This window comes from Strigops habroptila, chromosome Z (genome assembly GCF_004027225.2).
Source record: "Strigops habroptila isolate Jane chromosome Z, bStrHab1.2.pri, whole genome shotgun sequence".
NCBI lineage: Eukaryota > Metazoa > Chordata > Aves > Psittaciformes > Psittacidae > Strigops > Strigops habroptila.
The window spans coordinates 58692597-58711523 of record NC_044302.2 but is presented as its reverse complement, the minus strand read 5'-3'; the positions used below and the strand labels follow the sequence as shown (position 1 = coordinate 58711523).

At 39.5% G+C, this 18927-nt stretch overlaps 1 protein-coding gene across 7 annotated transcripts in view; it reads right to left on the bottom strand.

Moving 5' to 3' along the window:
* Nucleotides 1–1766: 1766 nt before the first annotated feature.
* Nucleotides 1767–18927, bottom strand: part of PTCH1 (patched 1) — a 75458-nt gene continuing 58297 nt past the window's right edge. For 6 of the 7 annotated variants that reach the window (XM_030512914.1, XM_030512912.2, XM_030512913.2 and 3 more), the window contains 7 exons: nt 17601–17881; nt 15931–16068; nt 12799–12941; nt 9760–9859; nt 8186–8440; nt 6579–7107; nt 1767–4939 (listed from right to left, as the gene is read on the bottom strand). In XM_030512914.1, coding sequence (XP_030368774.1) covers nt 6580–7107; nt 8186–8440; nt 9760–9859; nt 12799–12941; nt 15931–16068; nt 17601–17881 — 1445 coding nt within the window. In that variant the 3' untranslated portion in view covers nt 1767–4939; nt 6579. Of the gene's footprint in view, nt 4940–6578; nt 7108–8185; nt 8441–9759; nt 9860–10042; nt 10060–12798; nt 12942–15930; nt 16069–17600; nt 17882–18927 lie in introns of those variants that run through there. The other variant, XM_030512918.2, reaches the window with a different exon arrangement.

Below are 18927 nucleotides of genomic sequence, written 5' to 3'. Positions count from 1 at the left end.
TACCAAATGTGCCAGGATATATGTTAAATTTTTTTTGACAAAAGCAGCAGTACTGCTTCATTTTTGTGTTTAATTAAGCTGCAATTAACCATGTAGTGTTAAACTGGGCATGTGTTTTTTTAAGCCGCTCAGGCTGGGTAGTGCAGTTTCCTGGCATGCATCCTGTTCCAGCAGTAAAGTTCAACTTGTCTGCAACAAAAAGGACAAGAATGATTAAATGGAGTAGGGAAGTAGTAATTGTTCTCATTACTTGCAGCAGCCATTAAAAGTAATTACAATTTGGCAACGGTGGTTTTCAGATATAAACAGTTGGTGTCTCGAATGCTCATTGGGAGTGAAAGTTAACAAAAATGAAACACCTGTTCATACATCAGTGCTGCTGCAGTTTAGCAGCATGCAGCATTCCTGAAGCTGTTAAATATATGCGTTATGCCAACGAAAATTTGGCCACGTGTTTACTTAAGGCCTGAATAAATATGGCCAATCTCTGACAAAAATTGAAGTAAGGTCTTACCTGGGGCTAATAAGACTGACAGCAAGAAGAGCCATTTAGGGGAAATCAAAACATGACAAGTAGTGTAAAGTAAATAGGTATCGTTGATGCAAAATGGAATTTTTAAAGAAAAATCCTGTGTTCTGACTGGCAGAATGTACTGACTTACTCATATGGTTTCCAGTCCCGTGAATGGAGCTGCTCCCATGGATGGCTGGAACACAAAAGGCCTTTAAAATCAATGAGTTGAGCTAATGACAATTTGACGGCCACTGTTCCCATGGGCTGTAACCTGCTAAGGCCGAACCTGCAACCTGACTCAAGTCTGGCGGGTCCTGAGGATCCAAAGGAGAGTACTCAGAGTAACACGAAAACATGTGCAGGAGTTTTGCGGTTCAAGTCCTTTCACTGTATTTTTCTCTTTCCTGGTTAAACTTCCCGAAAACAAATAAAGTTGCATTTGTATTTCCTCTGACCATGAAAAGTAGAGGCTGAATTATAAATTACCCCATGACATGTTTGGGCTTTTTGTTTGTGAGAAATTTAGAAGACTTATGAAAAAACTCACCCAAGAGTTGAAGGATGAAGGAAAGGATTGCTGGCTCTGTGGCACTTAGACGGATGCTCAACAGAGTATGCTTGCACAGGACAAACCCCACTGAGGTTTATGATGCAGGTGACTGCAAGCGGATGTTGCTACTTGACAACCTTCATCTGCAGTAGCCTCTCCTCCTTCTTGTGCCGTGCATGGGAACCTGCACCCTGGCTTGCACAGGTCACTAGCACACTTCCCAGAAGGGCTGTCAAGAGTTTCCCGTCTTATGGAGCATTGTGGTTTTCAGAACTCCATGTTTATTTTTTGTTCCACAAAGTGGGACAAACAATCTAACTCAGGGAGCAACCACAGATCTGGAAAAAGGCAAAGAATTTCCTCCTACTTCTAAGCAGAAATAGCCTGTACATAAACTGCTTTACCCAAGGGTTCAAAGTATCCACAAAATGCTTCATTGAGAGCGAGAACGAAAGGTGTAATCCTATTCTCCCAGACCTAACATGGGTAATGGAATCAACAGAGAAGACCCAGCATGTTACAGTTTAGACAGGATTTTAGAATTGGCTCCTGGTCCAAAATTGGCAAATTGAATCTCTCGAACATCTCGAATACTAGAACATCCCAAATTCATGCTCCTGATCAGAATGACTGCATGCCCATCCCTGCACAGCTGACCAGTAATACATAAATAAGCATTCTATAAACAATCAAATCAACCAGTAAGTTATAATATTTTTTTATTCATGTTAGAATTTCTATCAGTGTTTGAACATTAATATTTAGAGAGTTTGTACAATTTCCATTCAAAGCTTAAAATGAGAACCACACTAGATCACAAATGGTAACTAAAACACAGTTCAGAATTGTATGGTTATTCACACTCTCTTTCTCTCTTAACACTGTTAAACACTTTCTTTTCTGCCAGGGGGTTTACAAGGAAAAGTGTGCACCATAATTGTATCTCAGCAGTGTTCCAAAACATAATGGTATCATCATTACATATAAACTCTTTAAAAATATACTTCTGTCAAAAGACTTGATGACTACTATGTACACTACAAAAATAAATTTTCATATAAATAAATTATATGGCATAATTTTATCTTTGTAACTGAAATGACACAAACCCACTCCTACCAAAACAGGCAGGCAATGAGACCCAGTTCGGATATTTTTTCCTTTTAACTCCTTACACGAAAAGCTACAACGAGTCCTTAATGTAAATGTTATATACTCTTTCCTATTTAACATTAGTAAGCACTCTATACAAATAAAAATCCATTAAACAGTAACAACATAACTGTAATAGTGTTTTCCAATAGAAATAAAATCCCTGCATCTTGTTTGTTATAAACTGGCATGACAAATACTGTAAGAAAACATTCTTATGATACAAAAATATAAATATCACCCATGATTAAAAAAAGTTACAAAACAAAACAAACGTTGCCAGCCACTGAGTTCTCCCCTTCCCAATGTGACTATGGAAAAGCAGCAGACAGCTCACCCACACACCAGCACGCAGGAGGACTCGGGCAGGGGCAGGCGGGAGACACCACGGCTTGCCCTGGCTCCCTTCCCTCCCGAGGAAGAGGAGGGAGTGAGGCAGCCCTGGTGCTGCAGAGGTGTCAGTGGGAGCCCTGCAGGCGCTTGGCGTTTAAAGGTAGCTTCCAATTAGCATCATACAGTTTTGTGGCAGAGTGTGTATGATCTGAAGTCAATATGCTGCTAGTGCTAAATGGGGGCCCCTCATCTTTTTGTCATTCAGAGATTTCAGGTTAGACAGTGAACTGGACCAGTAGGCAGTTGTGACATTAACCCTTAGTGTGCATTGAAACAGTAGCTTATGTATCATGGGAATGACACCAGGCTCTCGCCACCTGCTCTTCGAGCGTTCACATTGGAGATCTGTAAACAAGTGCCTCATATCAAAGTGTTTTCAAGTGAGCAAAAAAAGGCATGGAAATTTGTGCATTCTAATTATCCCCATTCGTTATGCTGGCAAGGTCTGTGGGCAAAGATAGACTCCCTGAAGCCACTGGAGAAAAACACTTTCCCACCAAAGAATTGGCCACTGCTGTTCAGGCATTGTACTCAAAAGCCCCACCAGTGCTGTGTTTAGGAACAGAATATTGGTTGTGTTTGTCTGGCTCTGAATACGTAACTGAACATCTACCTGCTCTAAGAAACAGCTTGGAGAGGGGCAGAACAAAGATGAAGAAAGAGGAAGACAGATAATGAAAACTTCTATTATTTTTTAAATTAAGGTTCTCCATTCTTAAGGTTTCCAACTGGAACACAGTGTAGTGTTTTTTTCAGACCCTTCACCTGCAGCTATCCCCTTTTAGTTTTAAAAAAATAATGCAAAAAGCTAAATTAGTTTCGCAAAGAGATCCCAGTTTAGCTGTTTTAATTAAAAGTGCCACTGCAGCATGGGAAAACACGAACTATAGAGAAAAGGACATCCCAGGCCTTTCATTACAGTCATTACAGTCCTGGGCCCATCAGAAAGCCATTTATATTTAAAAGGTGAAAATAGTTTGTTGTTTTTTTTGTATCCTTCCACTTACTTTTTATCACTTACTAGTAACTTCCTTCCTGCCATGAAAGTAAGGTGACCAATGGTACTGCTTCCAATGCTGGAAGGACACAGCTGAGCTGTTTCTCACCACCAAACAACTCAATTATCCAGCTTCTAATGCCACGCATAGTTAACAGTATCAATATCAAAATAAGGCATATGCTCACGGAATTTCTATAACCACCAGCACTTCTCAATATCCAGCACCTTTGGAAGTGAAAAAATGATGGTTATAGTGTTTGCACGTAGCTGGCACCTTTTGCAAAGAAAAATTGAAAAAAAAAAAAGAGAAAAATCAAAGCACTACAGGAACAGTAATTAAGCCTCACAACATTCCTGGGAGGTAGGTAAGTGTAATTACACCCATTTTACAGAATGAGAAACTGAGGCACAGGGCAGTTAAGTGACTTGACCAAAGCCATGTGAACCAAGTCAGTAAGAGTGTGGAAAATTGAACCACAACCCCAAACCTTGACTCCCTGTCTTCTTTTCTATTTCAGTTGGGCCTTTGATGATGGCAGTCTATGGTGCATGTTGGTAAACACCAACATGGTTTTCACTAGTGCCTGCTAACAGGGAAAGCCAGATTTACATCAGCATCAGCGGGTTGGTAAGCCCACTAAGTGTTACCATACAGTAAAAGAGAAACTACAGTACACCAGGAACATACACACAAAAGCATGCAAACTTCCAGATGCACACATGGATACACACATCAAAACAGAACCTGCACATAGCTAAATCTATTTAAGCCTCCCAGATTAACTTGCTTTTCTTCATATCTGCTTATTTTAAAAATTATCACGCATAGCGTGTTTGAAAGTTAGCAGTAACATTTCATACTACCACAGGGTTGTGATACGCAAATTTAAAATACTTTAAACAGACATGTACCTTAAAAAAAATCCTATTACATAAGCAATATTTGCATAGAATTATACAAGTAAATTATAAAATATTTAAGCAGCAGCAACTTATGCTGGAATTTAGAACTAGATTAAGCTTAGTTGTGGCACAGAGATCAATGTACAAAAGTACAAAGCGCACACAATATTGTCCCCATTCTATTGCCCAGAGGCAAATGACTCCAGACTATACTACTTTACATTGTTCTTTTGTATATTACATTTGTGTACATCTTTTAAATACTTAAAGAAATATTTAACAAAATAATACAATAGGTTACAGTAACAGTGAACTGTTGTCCTGATGCAGCATGTCCTCTTCTACAACTTCAAGCAGTTCTTCTCTTCAAGCAGTCCTGGAAATAGAGTTTTCCATCTTTGGCCTCTTCTTTGCTTCAGTTATTACCCTTTACAAATAAAGAGAAAAGAAAAACAAATATTCATTAAAGTTCAAGAAAAACAAACAAATCAAGCTAATCTGAAACTCATTTCATGATTCTTGTGGTTACAGTTAGTGGCCAGGAAACATGGGCTCTGCTTTCATATCAGTCATGAATTTCTCACTAAAGAAATACTCGTGGCAATTAAAAAAATGCAGATGCTTTAACTTCTGAGTTCCCAGCTTCAGAAACCTGCAACAAACTCGGTCAAAACCAATGAACACTTCAAGGAGAAATATGCTACACTGAGCACTGTGCACAGTTAAGAATCTCACACCACCATGCAGTTCAGCTTGAAAAAGCTGAGTCCAAGTATTTCCTTGTTCTGTGGATACTATTACTTGCCACATTTCTAGACTGCGAGGCTAAAGGCATTCATGTCTATTTGCACTTTGAGATGTTTAGAGAGACGTTTCATAAATCAGAAGATGATGTTTTTATTAAGTTACCAAAAAATTTTCATCAAAGCTCTCCATGTATGTGTGTGTGCATGCATGTGCATGCATACAACCAAAATAAAATGGTTTGGTCTGGTCAAACTAGTGTCTGTCACTGAAAAGCTCTGAAAAGCAAAGAGAGAAAACAGTGGTCCACTGCCAAGTAACTATTTTAACACTTCCTCTTTATCCCAGAAGAGGAAAACAGGGTTAAATTAGTGAGAAATGGCTTTTCAGGTCCAAGCCCCAGAAACCTGTCCGTGCAAAAGCCTGACTGGTTTCTCCTCTTCGAAGTATCCCCTATAAAATTAGTGGAAAATTTTGAAGAAAATGAACAGCTTTATTCTTCCCCAAACATTTGCTAAAATATCCTGTCTATTCTAAACAACACTGTTTCCTGTAACCTCCTGTTGCCAGCCTAAAGACAGGCTATTATTTAGGTATCAAGTCTCACAAGTTGTTGGGTGTATATGTTGTTTTACAGGAACACATTAAATGCCATGCTAGGTTGGCTCTGCCCTATGCAAATCTGCCATAGCCATTGCAGCTAACCATGGCAAGGGAACCCAAGGACTCCTCCAAGGTCTCCGTCTCACCGCACACAGCAGTGTACTAGACATGGTGGGGCCTTCCCACCTCTCACTTACCCTATCTCCCAGAGGGATTTGGTCCTCACTAGAGACTTCAAATTCTTTCAGAGTTTTATTCAAGAGAAGGACAACCCTCCAAGCAGCTAGCGCTACACTCTCCTAAGCAATGTCATTCTATGTGATGTTTCAGAACGTGCCTGATTCAGGATCAGAAGACAGGACCTATCAATAGTAAATGCAGCTCCACAGCTTTGGATATGTTGCTCAAGATCTCTGCTTCATTCTCCTCACCTGGTAAGTAAGCTAGGATTGCATGATGTACTTACCCACTTTGCAAGGCTCTTGGAAGCAGTTAATGTCTGAACCCACTACAACTTCTCAGTGTTGGCAAGTACGATCTTATCCAACCTGATTTCTACTGCAAAATGTACTAAATTCACGGTTAGCAGATTTAAGATGATCAGGGACCATTAAGTAAACCTACCTGAGGAACTTCAGAGAATTTTATCTTTGCCCTTTCTTTTGATCACACCATTGCCTGACACAGGCAGAGCTTGTAGCTATAGGAGACACACCTACCTTACTGTGAGCTGTTGCTGGGTGTCCTTTCCTCACATTCAACATCTTGCAGTTCTATAACTTCTACTTTAGAATTTCTTCTTTCACACCGCACATTAAAAGGCACATGGGGGTCCTCAAACGGCCCATGGTCAGCTTCGTGGTATCCCTCACAGGACGGAAAGCTCCCTCCCCGAGAGCTGTGGCTGTGTACTGCAGGGTGGACAGCAACAGTCACTGAAGCTGAGGCAGTCACAGTAGTGATAGGCTGGCAGTACGCTGGTCCTGCGGCGCCCAGAGTGCTGAACGCTGGATTTCTTATGTTATGAGAACGAGCCCTGTGGCCTGAGCGATCCCTGTTGCTGGGTCCTGAATGCCCTTCAGTAGAAATTTCGAACGCGTCCCTGCGGGGGCGGTAAGGAGGTGGTCGCAGCCCTTCCCTCACTTCCCGTTTGGCTTCTCTGCCCTGACGCCATGTCTGCTGTGTGCCAGGCTCTGGATTTGACTGCGATCTGGGACTCGACTGATGCTGTGCATCTGGCTGAACCACCTGAAAGAGAGATGCACTGTTATGCCTTTGGCAAAGCAAGGCAAACAAATACCACACTCACTTGTATTTTTATGCTGGGAACAATTATAATAATGCTGTCCTGGCTCTAACAATTACAATAATGCTGACCTGGTTCAAACTCTGCAAAGGTAATGTTCTAGAGTCTGATAACTGTTGATTTTCCAGATAGCTTTTGTCTGAAGTAATTAAAACCTGGAAAGCATACCTTCAGAAAAACACAGAATGACAGCTGAAAACACTAGTGTAAGCTTCCTACATACTGGTTCATCTTTTCAAAGGGTTTGGTGACAAGCACTTGATCTTAACTCGTTCAACAAGCAGAACTGCAGGCATTTGGAAAAGGCTCTATTCCATGCAGGGTACACACACAGGATGTTAGTAGGGTAGTTTGTATAGACTGTAGGAATCTGTTTTCTGATTTCCATAAAAAGCGTGAAGCGCAGCGGCCACATCAGTCAATAAACCGTGACCAACTTCAAATGTGGCTGTGCTTGTACCTATTTCTAGGCCTCTGCTGAACAAAAACAGATCCGCATTGCAGCTCAGCATGCAACATCAGCAGGGGTAGGAGACAGAGCTTTTTCACTTCCCTTTGAAATTGCAATTATGCCAACCCAGCAGCAAGATGCAACAGGCCTGACGTTTGGTACAACTCTGAAACTGTTTTCTTCTGGCTCTATCAATCTTTTTCGCCAAAATGTGCTGTCAGAGGAGAGGTATATGAGATGGTGATCCACAATGAGCTGTGTGCAAGAGGTCTGGATCTTTTAATCTCTCCTCTGAAAAGAGTAATCAAACAGATTGAGAGCTCTCTCTTGTGGCTGGTGCTAATATGATGTAACAGCAGTTAAACATGCTAAAGACCTCTGCTTTCGTACCATCACTTTACCCCCAACTCGATCCTAAAGGAGGGAACCCTTCACTCCCTGCATACAAGTTTTAGCACAAAGTCACAAAGCATAATCAGCAGAAATATGAAAGAGCTTTCCACAAAAACAAATAGGTGTAAATAAAAACAGAACACTCTTCTTGCCCTCTTGCCAGTCAATATGCTTACAGTGGATCTTGCAAAGACAGGATTCTCAGTGGCTTCCACTATTACTTGATGGACTGGTGCCCCAGGGCCTTGGGTGGTCTCGTACTGATGAAGCTCCTCACTGATGCCGGACACCGTGGTTTGAGAGCTGTACTCTGAATCAGAGGAATCTGACCCATTATGTGTGCGCGCAGGTGGCAGTGCAAACCTCATGACGCTGGGGGCTGGCTCAGGAGATGGTGTGGGCAACCTGTTTTGCCCATTGTTTGGAGAAACCTGATAATGCAATGCATTCAGTAACATTCAGTTGGCATCAGCCTTTTAATCATTAGTACTTGACACAAACATTCGTCTCCAAATTCACCCTCTCATGCCATAAGAACCCTAGCACCAGTTTTCTGATGAACATTTGTCCCAATAACCCATTCTTCTGGGTATCACTGTCTCAGGAAGTGTACGTAAAGTGTGTGCATGCATGCACTTGCATTTACAAAAATAGTAAGTGGACTTCCCTCTCACTTCAGCATGCATTAACAGTGATTTCATAAAATCACCTCCAATGTGTATGTATAGCATGGTTCAGTGTCTATTTGCAAAGAGAGATGGACACACATAATAGCAAGATGTGGTAATTACATATGCACATATATATTGCTGAGTAAGGGACAGGTCATGTATACTGTTAGGAATATAAAGGATTACTCTGTTGTCAAAGCTGTTTTAATAATACTAAAACACTAAGTACTTCTGAAATTTTACTAGTGCTGTAAACACATCTTGTGTTTTACTCTTGTACACACACATATAGAGACAATGTAATAAACATAGCCCTATGTAATGCAGTAATTGTAGAGTAGGTATAGAATTGTGTAGAGCAAGTAATGAATAATCAACAACCAAATACAAATTTGGCATCTACAAATGATTTTTTGCTGGACTTTGGCTTTATACTGTGAAGTCATCAACATCTAAGTGAAGGCCTCCACCCATCAAAAATGTTGCCTGAGCCAAGAGCATACCGCAGGGAGCAGTGACAGGACAGGAGGGACCTTCTGGCAAACCAGTCATGGTTATCAAGGTGTGGTCTGTGGACCACCACTGCTCTGTGTTGGTCCACACAGGCCTTCCTGGTGGTCTGCTCAGTTAAACATTTTGAGAAAAGCAGCAGAGGCAGTGAGGTAGGAAAGAAGGTGTGTGTACAAAATGAACTGTCTTCTGCAAAATGCTGGGGAAAATCCCTATTTTACAAACTAGTCTGCATATCACATTATGCTTTTAAAAGTATAAATAATCCTACACTTGTATCAAGTTTGCTGATTGCAGCCTTTAAAGCAATACTTATTTAAAAACATAAGTAGAGGAATATCAACTACATACCAAACAGCACTTTTCATAGATTAAAAACCCCCACAATAACTAGAGCAAGAAATTCAAAAACTAAAAAAAACCCCCCCAAACCCCCCACCCCCCCAAAAAAATCCAATATAATTAAAAAAATAAAGAGTTTCTAATGGGAAGGTGGAGGGGGGTGTGATCTAGGAGGGCAGGGGTGCAGACATAGTATTATTTCTTCTGTTCAAATCAATTTCACTGACCTCAGGGTATGGTCCAAAGAAAGAGAGAAGAACAGGAAGCAGCACCAATCCATTAAGAACTCCCAGAATGGTTAAGATTGCCAAAACAGCAAAAAAATACCTGAAGTGGGGTTTCAGGGGTTTGGGGTGAGAGAACAGCCACAAATATTGTTAGAAATAAGGGATTACAAATTACTCCTACATATGTTAAAACAATACATATACTAAATAAAATCTAAATGTTACTAACATTGCACTAAAGAATTATATCACTTTCCATATATAGATATAGGGTTTTTTTTACCTTTCGAATTAGAGAAGCTACATTCCACAACCCAAAGTGTTAGTTGATAAAGGAAAGAAAAAAATTACATTTGTTAATTTCCCAGAATCTGGAAGCATGTAATGTTATTTATGAATGTGTTACACAAACACAAAAATATGGAATGTGCAGGGAATAGCTGAATGGATTGAAAGCACAAATACAATGCAAAGGGGCCCCCATTAGTGAAAACCCAGCAGAAGCAAACAAATGAAGTGAAGGGTGTAGAATTTAAACAATTTAGCCTAGAAGGAAAAGAAGCCCTCTTCTCCCAGCAGCTAATCCACTGTGAAATGCTTCTGCATCTTACAGCAGAATCTCTAATTAAATCTCCAGTGTATCAGGTAAGGGTTTCCCTTGCTGTTCATTAATCACAACTTTCCGCCTAGAATTCTGTGAGTTCCAGTTTTACCAAATAGCTCAAATTGCAACCTTTTTACAACACAGGAACCCGCTTTCTGCAAAGAAAATGCTGCCCATTCTATAGTAAGCTTCAGCATTGTACTGAGTAAGAGCACTCCACAATGGCAGAGCTGCATTGCAGGCTAATCTTTTGTTGAACAATTTAGCATCTCTGAATACTCTTGTTTTGCGTCAGCCAATTCAAACATAAAAGCTGAAGTACTATGGAAGAAGAGGAAAGTGCACAAGTGGTTGTCCTTTCCCACCACTGAGGGCTAAGGTCTGGGATCCTTCATGAATACCAAGGTAAACCTGTCAGTAAAAGGAAAGCCTTGCTAGTTGGTATTCGGCACAGCTGGGGTTCAGACTAAACTTAAGGCTGTGTTGTAACTAATGATTTCGAGGACTCAGTCTTGGTAAATTCTGGGAGGAGAAGGCAAAGTAGAGGGACAGAGGGCAAGTTTGTTACTAATGGGTCTGCTGATTACATTGTCTAGCTGGCAACAAACTTTACTGCCTCCCCATTTCTACATCTGATCAAATATATCAGACTCTTGTAAAACTACAAATATCCTGCTATTGTAAACATTCTGATCTGCACTAGCAAAAATCAACAAGCCAATCTACTCTACTAACATAAACCACGAGAACTTTATACTGGGACAGAGATCAACAACAGGCATTAAAAACATTTGCATCTCATCCATCTAGCGCTAGGATAAACAGGAGGATTATAGCTCTGACCACTTGGTGTATACAATGTCTGTTAATTTACTTAATCTTCCACATTGTTGGACTAATCTATCACTTTCCGGAAGTTTGGGATCTTCTTTGCCCACTATAACAATGCTCAGGCTCCCATAGTTTATTCTATTTTATTTTTCAAACAAGGCAAACTAAAGTCAAATTGCACTAGAAAATGAGAAACTGATGGCCAAAAAAAGTAAAATAACGATAAGTTGAAAAGTTGAAAGGCTCATTTTATAAACTGAGAGAACACCCAATCCAAATTTGGTGTGAAGGGCTGCTACAATCTTCCATTTGCTATGACACAAAATATGCTTGCCAAAATCTGGTAGGTTAAGTAGGAAATTAGCACACCAAAGTACCCCTGTACATTTAGGTTAAATCTGTAAGTAACCTAAATGTCACTGTGTTCCAACCCTTATAAGATCAGGTCCTAAAATAATAATTCTCCTTGTTTCTTGAGTACCAATAAAGTGAAAAATACTGACTTGGAGAAAAATACGAACTCTTATTTCAGGACATGCAATAACTGTATAGTAATAATATGTAGGTTTCAGCAAACTGCCTGCTTTCTTCAAATCTCTTCCATACATAAACAAAAAATCTTGATGAGATTTAGCAGCCATCCTCTCAGTTCCTGCCTCTGACATTTTGTTGTTCTTCTTGTCAAATGGATGTCAGCTAAGTCTAGTCATCTATCCAGCTTATGTCTACCTAAGTAGTTAAGTCACCTTTCAGAGCATTTTTATTTTGCCAGTTCTATCTCAGTTCCATTTTAGAGACTGGATTTTTTTTTTTTTCCATGAAGTAGTTTGCCACAAAGAACCTGTGTTACTTTTAAGATTAGCCATTTGCAGAGCTCCACAGGTTGTTTGGAATAGAATAGGATCTGTTTCATTGCACTTCTCAAATTGCCCTGAATGAAATACTTGCTTTCCTCTCATACTTGACAAATTCACATTCTTAATTAAATTCATAAGAAACAGTCTGCCTGTACTTCTAAACAGAAGGGCCTTCAGGATTTGCTTTACAAAATTTTAATATGAAGTTCTGTGTTCATACTTATGGTTCCCCAGCTCCCAAACAGGGCTTTTTTTCCTCTCCCTGTTCTACACTGCTGTAAACCTCACATGATGATAGGAGCAGGCCCACAGAGAGTCACTTGCAGCACAGTCACAGCATGTTTGTAGGTTCATGCGTCCTTTGCACACAAACTGTTGTGCATACAAGAAATCTGGAGGACCTAAAGGCTAAAGGTCAAACCCAGCTAATACTGGACAATATCAGACACTCTGAACTAACTCAAACCCAGAATTAGCAAAACGTTGCTAAAGAGGGCCATTTCTGTGTTCTTTCATGCTGGGTGTCAGATTTTCCTGGAACAGATTTTAATACCAGCAATGGAAACACTACCACATCTAGCATGTAACAAGGAGTTAATAAAACAGGGGGAAAGCAGGACTATGATGTAAGCATGCTTGACACACCGTGCATAGTAATAAAATGACAGATACGCTGAAGTGACCAAAAATTAAAAGCATACTTATTTTTATTTAAAAAGAAAGTCAAGACACACACAAATGCTTTACCTGACAATAAAATCAAACTCTGATCCTGCGAGCATTAACACTCCAAGCAGAGTGGACACAGCCCCATCCAGCACTGGTGCGAACATGTGTTCCAAAGCAAGGACAGCCCTACTGTTCCTGTCTCCTATGGCAGTTAAAAATGCCTGTAAAACAATTAAATCCATTTCATTAGACAGATGGACACAACCTTCCAACAGCCCTCTCACAGCATGCACGCTTTTTCAGCAGTTAATTACTTCAAACTACAGTTTATGAAGTATCTCTATAGCCAGCTAACCTTCATAGCTGCTGCTGCTGAGATCACACTACCAGAGTAAACACTGTTTACAGAGTCAGACCATAGTAATAATTTTGGAAACAATGCATGGTTGCATCAGCAGGCTTTTGTTTCCAGTTTTGCTTATTTCCACCTGCAAGAATTCATTTCATGGTGAAAGCGCTTCGGGTGTCAAAATTACAGGGCTACTCCTTTTACTCTCACAGGGCTGGGGCTTCCATGACTCTAACGCTTCTATTTCACTCAAAATAAATGTTTTTGCAACTTCTACTACTTCAAAGCTAGCAGGACTACACATATAAAAATGCCTTACGAACAGGCAGTAGTGCCTGAGCAACAATATGACTAAGCGAAAGGTTCTTCTCCCTCCAACTCCTTAGTGAACAAACTGTATCAAGAACAGTCAAAGGCTGTTGTTCAATACAAATTTGTCTCCTCTGTGTATGACTTAATGGTTCAAGAAGACAAGAACCTGGTTTATCTTCTTCCTGTGATTTTAAAGGGGTCTCTCTCTGGCAATTCTTTACTGCCAATTAGGATACGGCCTCAAGCAGCTATCTTCCTCTTGGTCTACGAATTTAAGTCTCTCTTCCCTAGCAGCTTATTTTCACTTATCTGACAAATTTGGGGTGAAATCAGTCAACACATTAAAAAATTATCTGGTGGGACAAGCAGACCAAAAAATGAGTACAGGTGGAGTGAGATTCCCAACCCTCACTTCTGTAGGTAGCCAAGCCATGTATTGGTTTAAAAGTGGTCTGTGAAAAATTAATGTCTCAAGGATATTTTACATTCCCATATACATAAATAGATAAAGAATCCCATTCAGGGTAAAGGCAACTATCAGTAAGATGACTCACATGAATGAGAGCTATGGGATCTGATCCACAAACATATTAACAACTTATATAAACATATGTATATGTGTGTAATTGAAGAATGCATAATACGAGAGTCTACTATGGATTCAGAATTTATTTGCAGAATTAAAAAGATGAGGTTACAATTCAGAAGCGGTGATGGAGAACTGAGCCACAAGTGGATCGTGAATGATTCTTAAACAAGTTCAAGTAAGTTTTTAATCAACAGTTCCAGCATAGCCTTTTTTGCTTATGCAACGCTGGTTTGACTGCTTATATGCAGGAAGTGCAGTGAAGGTCAGTACTGCTGCTATCATCTGAGGTCTACCAGACATTCTTTTATTTAAAGGCTACGTTTGAAAGTTTTTGACTCCAGAGTCAATGTGAAAAAACGGCAATTTTCAGAAAATGCAATTTTCAGTTTGCTTGGCATTTTATCTTCAGCCATAGGTGACTCTATATTTATATATATGTATATATAAAGTCCGGTAAATTACCTTAGTTTCTTTCCATTCAGAAATAACTGTTTTGTCCTTTTTTATTCCAGTTTTCCTGTTTTAAATCTTCAGTTCTAAGAAACTGTCACTTATTTCTTCCTCTTGTACATTAGCAGTTTCTGACACTTCCTAAACTATTGCAGGTCCTAGCAAACAGGTTTACCTCCAAAAGCCTAACTACCCATAGCAGGAGGGGAAAAAAAGATGTCACCACTTCAGTGATGCCGTTGCTCCTCTTTAACCTTACCCTACTTCCCCTACAATTTTTCTTAAAATTATTCTTTACATCCTGTCACTTTATATGCCCCAACTCTGTACATCATCTACAAGTTCTCAGGATCTGGCCATCTCCAGTGTGCTAAGACCCCTGTTAGTTCTCCTCCCTTTTTCACTGTCACCAGATTCTCTTAGCAGTCCTCCTTTTGAGCCCAAAAGGCCTGCTGCATTCCCATCCAATGCCACCACCACTTTCCAGCCCCCTCCCTTCACTTCTTTTTGGATTGCTACAGTACAAATATACTACAGATTATAGTAGACTACAAGCACTTCATCCCTGAAATTATACACACCACTTATTCTTTCGTACTTTTAAATACAGTAAAATTCAAGTCAAAATTGAAGACAATGATATTCTTAAAACTATTCTGAAATACCAATTAGAATAGCTTTATAGGAAAATGACTTATGCTAAGTGTGCAAAATGTTGGAAAGATCAGCGCTGGCATTGTCAAATGTGAACACAGAAAAATGGCCCTTTATTTTTCGTCACCAAATAAAGCAAGATGAGTTTGCATATCTTGAAAATCCAAATCTGCCCCCTTGCAAACACACTGTCATCTTCACACATTTTTGCACATTAGATTAAGCTGGGTGAGTCAGTACACACTATATTTGGACACTTAACCTTGAAAATGTTGAAAATTTTCATATAAAACATTCTTTTTTCCTCTCTCTGCTCCTCCTCATCACATTGGAAAACTATTTTGCTACAGACTGCATGTTTGTGCCCACTATTAATAGCTGATAGGTTCTGAGAAGAAAGTGCAGATTTTTCAAGGGGAAAATGAATCCAAATACATTCAAATTTTAGTGGTCCAGTGAGATCAAATGACACTATATGTGATTTTGAAAATCTTCTGTTCCACAAGATACAGAATCTACATGCAAGAGGGAACAATCAGTCACATAGCACTGCACAGTGAGGCTGCATACAGGGACCAGGAGAGTCTGCAGTAAGGCGCATTAAGATTATTTGTCTATATTTGTATCACTCAGACAACTAGGTATCACAGGTAATGTATCCCACTCCTGTCTCTAGGAGACTGACTCAGTAACCACCTCTATCAAGACAAACCGAATGGCGCACAGAACAGTCTGCAACAAATTTCCTGCTGAGAATCATGTCACTGATTTAGGAGACCAAGTAAGGATTTGTGATCCTAACATTACCACCATTTTATTTCAGAATATTTTGAAAATGCTTCCTGATCTTACGTACCAAAGCAACGTGAACAGTGAATTCCACGCCAATGCCAACAGAAGCAATCAGGATAACCACAGGCACTGCACTCAGCTTTATTCCAATTAGACCCATCATGCCAAACAGCTCCACAGTCATCAGAGCCAGCACCACCACCTAGATGATTTCAAACAGCTGTTAGTAACTTCTTATACTCCAGACAAATGAAGAGAAAGATATTTCAGAACAATATGGTGACTACAAAACATACTCCTCAAAGCCATGCTATATTCCTAGAGACCATCTACTTTTCCTTCTATCATTGTGCTCAATGGCAATGACTTGCTGAACCACTAGTCTAAATTATACTCCTAAGAACTAGTTATCAGACCAAGCATCAATTTTGTATTGATTACAATTCACCAGTTGTAAATTGTTTTGAAAAACTATTTTTCCTTATCACAGAAACACACATTTTCTATTTTTCACCTTGTTTCCTGGACAATTCTTCCAGAAAAAGTAACTTTCAACTACCTGTATTGGAATTTTTTTTGCACAACTGCAAATATAAATGAGGATGACTTCTGAGTAGGTTTAAAGCCCAGAAGAAAGTGAATGCCATAATCAGCTGATGAGTTTCAGGTTACAGGGGGGCTCTGAGCTTTTAAGATACTTGGAGGGATTGACACGGACAAAGTGAACAGTTAAATCTAAGGGAAAGCTTTTATTTTTCTTTCATCTACCTTGTAAAAAAAGTGAGGAAAAGGGAGGGGAGGAAATCTGTAGAATCAACTTTAAAAGTTGTTAAAGCCAAGCAGCGAAAAAAAGATAGACATACTTATAAAAGCAATGGTGGACTCTGAAAATAAATGCCTTTTCCAAGGGAAAAAAGTATGCACTACAATAAATGATTTTATAAGCTAATGAATCAAGAGTAATAACATAAATTGCTTGATTAAGTGCTATGAAAAATATTCTAGACTAAACATTTACCTTTTAACATACCTGTCGTATAAACATACATTACAAAAACTAGTAACTGTTTTACGCTTTTCTACTTCTGGCATTTTATAAACCATATGATAGTTTATGGAATTTAAACATAGGAACATCATCATTCCATTGAACTTGAATGTTTACTGAGCGGCTTATAGTGCCTTGCAGAAAGCATGGAGGAGTATTCTCTACAGTTTATAATTTTATGGCTCTTTCTCCTCAATAGCTCAGTTACACTCTTTCCACAGTGTGTACTGTACAACCTAACCATTTCAGATTTTCCAGAAAGGCTGCATTCAGAAATTAGTGGGGAAAATTTACGGGCAAGTTAGTCACAAGCAACTGCCTTGAAAAATAACTATGTCTGATAAAAGGGGAGAAGAAATAAATAATTAGGAATAACTTTAAGCGTTTAATAAAGCTCTTAATTTCCCTCTGTGTCTTTATTTCGCATTTATCTGAGCAAGGGCAAAAGTTTATGTACTTTTCCAAGAAACGTTTAAAGCTGCAAAAAAGGTGGCCAAAGGATTAAGGTTATTAAGGTTTGTACCTTTAGCATGAACCCTACCCCCTTAAGTTGAATAAATATATAATGAATGATGCAATATACATACTCCACCAGAGGCCCAGACATAAACAAAACCTTCCCGACTACAGCAAGAGCTATGCTGAAAGGAATTTGACTTCAACAAAGACCCTTATAATAAACTTACAATGATCCCAGCTGTCCAGGGGTTTAGGAGGAAGAGGGCACACACCAGAAACGTGCAAGCCAAAACCACGCTAATGGATAAGAGGAGCCAGTGACGAAGCCCAATGTACTGCTCCCAAAACAGAAACGGGTAACCATTTGGGTAGCTGGCAATCCCCAGGCTGGTGTAGTTATTACAGATAGCTCTCACTTTCTCGATAGCCTCCACAAAGTCAGAAGTTTCACGCAATCCGTTGAGGTAGAAAGGAAACTGAGCATATTCTATGGGCTCAGCTGCTGGAACTAGAGAAGGATAGCAGTGTTAAAATGTGTGCTTGGAAAGAAGAACGTACCCAGAGAACACAGTCAACAAAACACTTCGTTCTCTGCAGCAAAATGCTTAAAGGTGTTGAAATTAAATTTTACTTCTTCAGAACAAGTGATGTTTTAAAAAATCATTGATAAATCGAACACTGAAGCAGTACACGAGATTACTAGATTTTATCATGCAGTGCAATGGGATGAACAGTCTACACCAAGTCCCCAAACAATTCTATATAATTTAACAGATATATTTCAATAAGTGTATTTCATTCTCATCAGTGCTATAGTGGTTTTTACTGAATACCTAGCCAAAAATCCCTAACTGCAATATAAAGAAGATGATCATATAATCTTAAACATTTTACCCAAGCACTCTTCTTTTATGCAATTCCTTTGAACTCGAAGGTCGTTTCCCCGGGATTAACTGGGGTTCACTGACACAAAACTAAAGAAAAATTATGCTTTATCAGGCTGGTTGGTTTATAAGATTTCCACTGAATATTTTGAAAGTCAGATTCAGAAATCCATGTTCTGTTACTGATGCAAATGACTGGGGAAAAAAACTAATATAAAAGTAATAGTTTACTGAGGAAACACGTAACTTTTTATCCTTTAATAATTTGACCAATACTCTCCATACTTCTATTTGAGTGTAGTGCTAAGTCTACTGTATGACAAGGAAAAGAAAAAGCTTCCACAACAAGCATTTTGTTACTGCCGTTGTGTGTTCCAGACCCTGCAGGGTCATTCAGTTGACTTGCTAAACATTATTTGCCCTATTATAATCTCAACTATAAATTTTCATTAAGACAAGACTTGGCTGTCTGCCACAAAGCTCTAGGGTTTGTGAATCATGGCTAGCTGGTTACCCAATCACATTTCCAAGTGCACCAGTCCTCCCCTATATGCCCTCTCCCCTTCCTCATTGGTGTCCAACTAGCAATCCTCCCAATAAATTGAAAGCTGAAGCATTGCAATGCAAACTGGCATTGGTGCTCAGGAAAAACAGCGAATGGCACAGAATG